Source organism: Apis dorsata, unplaced genomic scaffold (assembly GCF_000469605.1).
Source record: "Apis dorsata unplaced genomic scaffold, Apis dorsata 1.3 scaffold_631, whole genome shotgun sequence".
NCBI classification, from domain to species: domain Eukaryota; kingdom Metazoa; phylum Arthropoda; class Insecta; order Hymenoptera; family Apidae; genus Apis; species Apis dorsata.
Genome location: NW_006263826.1, coordinates 129,231 through 130,763, shown reverse-complemented (window position 1 = coordinate 130,763; position 1,533 = coordinate 129,231). Strand labels below are relative to the sequence as shown.

The following is a 1,533-nucleotide window of genomic DNA, read 5'->3' as shown; positions in this document are numbered from 1 at the left end:
TCTCTCTCTCTCTCTCTCTCTCTCTCTCTCTCTCGATTCAAACGAATATTATCTTCCTTCTCGATTCTGTCCGTAATTATCCGTAATGCTCCCGTTTTCGAGCATCGAACCTTCTCGCCGAGGTTTCTCTATTAGAAAATAAAAATTGCGACCGATACGTCTCGTCGATTATCTATCGAATCGGAAATATTCCGCTCTTCTTGTTCGCTCGATCGGTGGCCGAAGATACAGGATTTGGGAAGTGTGGTTCCCGAGTTATGGAATTCGGCACGTAAGCAATTCGACGGCTTCTTAAATGGGACCATGTTCGTCTGTATATGTAGAAAGTGCTCACCGTAAGAATCAAAAAGATTCCTAAGCACTTCAACGTCATGATTTTTCGAGTGTCGTGTTCCGAGGATGCCGTCCACATTAGAAATTCTACCACGTCCTTGGCCATTTGCGACGCTGTTGCCGGCGTGTCGTCGTCGTATTCGACCGCTCCCTCGAACAACATCTACGAGGAAAGAGGATCGGGAAGGGATCATAAAAAAGAAGAAAAAAAAGATTATTCGAAGGAATTGAGTTGCCAGAACGAATCGTGTTTTTCATACTTGCGGCATCGTGGTACGTCCACCTGGAAAATACGCGTTAAAGTATTGATTCTGCTCGCTCGGGAGCCCTGCTGGTGGTTCCATCCATCCCGTTAACAGGGAAAACACGTAATCCACTCCATCCCTCTGCGTTAAAATCATGTAAGTCAAATCCGGTGGATAAGCGCCAAAATTGGCCGCTTTCGCCGCTTCCTCGTTCGCATACGGAGACGGAATGTAATCGGACAATTTTCCCGGTCTCATGAAATAATTCCCTTCATCGTCGGGACCATCCTCCACCTAATCGAAAGGACGAAATCGTTCCATTATCCGGATCGTTACGGATCCCATCCATCCTTCGCTCCTCCACTTTTCTTTTTATTTATTTATTTATTTATTTATTTATAATTCTAAAACGTTCGAAACAGAAACCTCAAACTCGGAAGCAATCTGTTTAACCTCTTCCAAGCTGTGCGTTACGTTGATCAAATCGAGAAAACGAACGTATTGTAGACTGTGACACGTGCGACACACGGTTCGATAAACCTGCCATCCTCTTCTCAGTGCCGCGTGATCGAACGCTTTAAATACACCGTTGAACGACCAAGGATACCTCGGTACCCGAATCTCCAAATCTAGCGCATTCACGGACGACGATTCATTGAGAAAATAAAGAATTGCCCCGCAGCAGCTTCCGATCGCTCCCGCCATTAATCCGAATAATTTCATTCCTCTCCTATCGGGACTAACATGTGATCTGTGTCTCTCCCCGCTATATCTATCGCGAAACTTTGCGCACAGAGCTCGGTTAATTCTACCGATTATCGCCATAGTTGATTTCTTCCTCGAATGGACGATCGGATGCGATCGACAGTCGAATAACGACTCGGTTCACGCGAATTCTCTCGAATTCCATCTCGCGTTGTAAATCGTTCTAAATCGTTCTAAATCGTTCGCTTCT

The 1,533-nt window shown here is 45.5% G+C and overlaps 2 protein-coding genes across 7 annotated transcripts in view; one reads left to right on the top strand and one right to left on the bottom strand.

Moving 5' to 3' along the window:
• The window catches only part of LOC102677171 (histone deacetylase 5), a 23,307-nt gene that overhangs the window by 4,167 nt on the left and 17,607 nt on the right, over nucleotides 1–1,533 (top strand). The window lies entirely within an intron of this gene.
• On the bottom strand, nucleotides 36–1,464 carry LOC116186343 (cytochrome c1-2, heme protein, mitochondrial-like). Its single transcript, XM_031513308.1, has 3 exons — nucleotides 1,005–1,464; nucleotides 594–872; nucleotides 36–496 (listed from the first exon to the last, which is right to left on the bottom strand). Exons 1-3 carry the CDS (start codon nucleotides 1,401–1,403, stop codon nucleotides 173–175), a joined length of 1,002 nt encoding a protein of 333 aa, XP_031369168.1. The 5' UTR covers nucleotides 1,404–1,464; the 3' UTR covers nucleotides 36–172.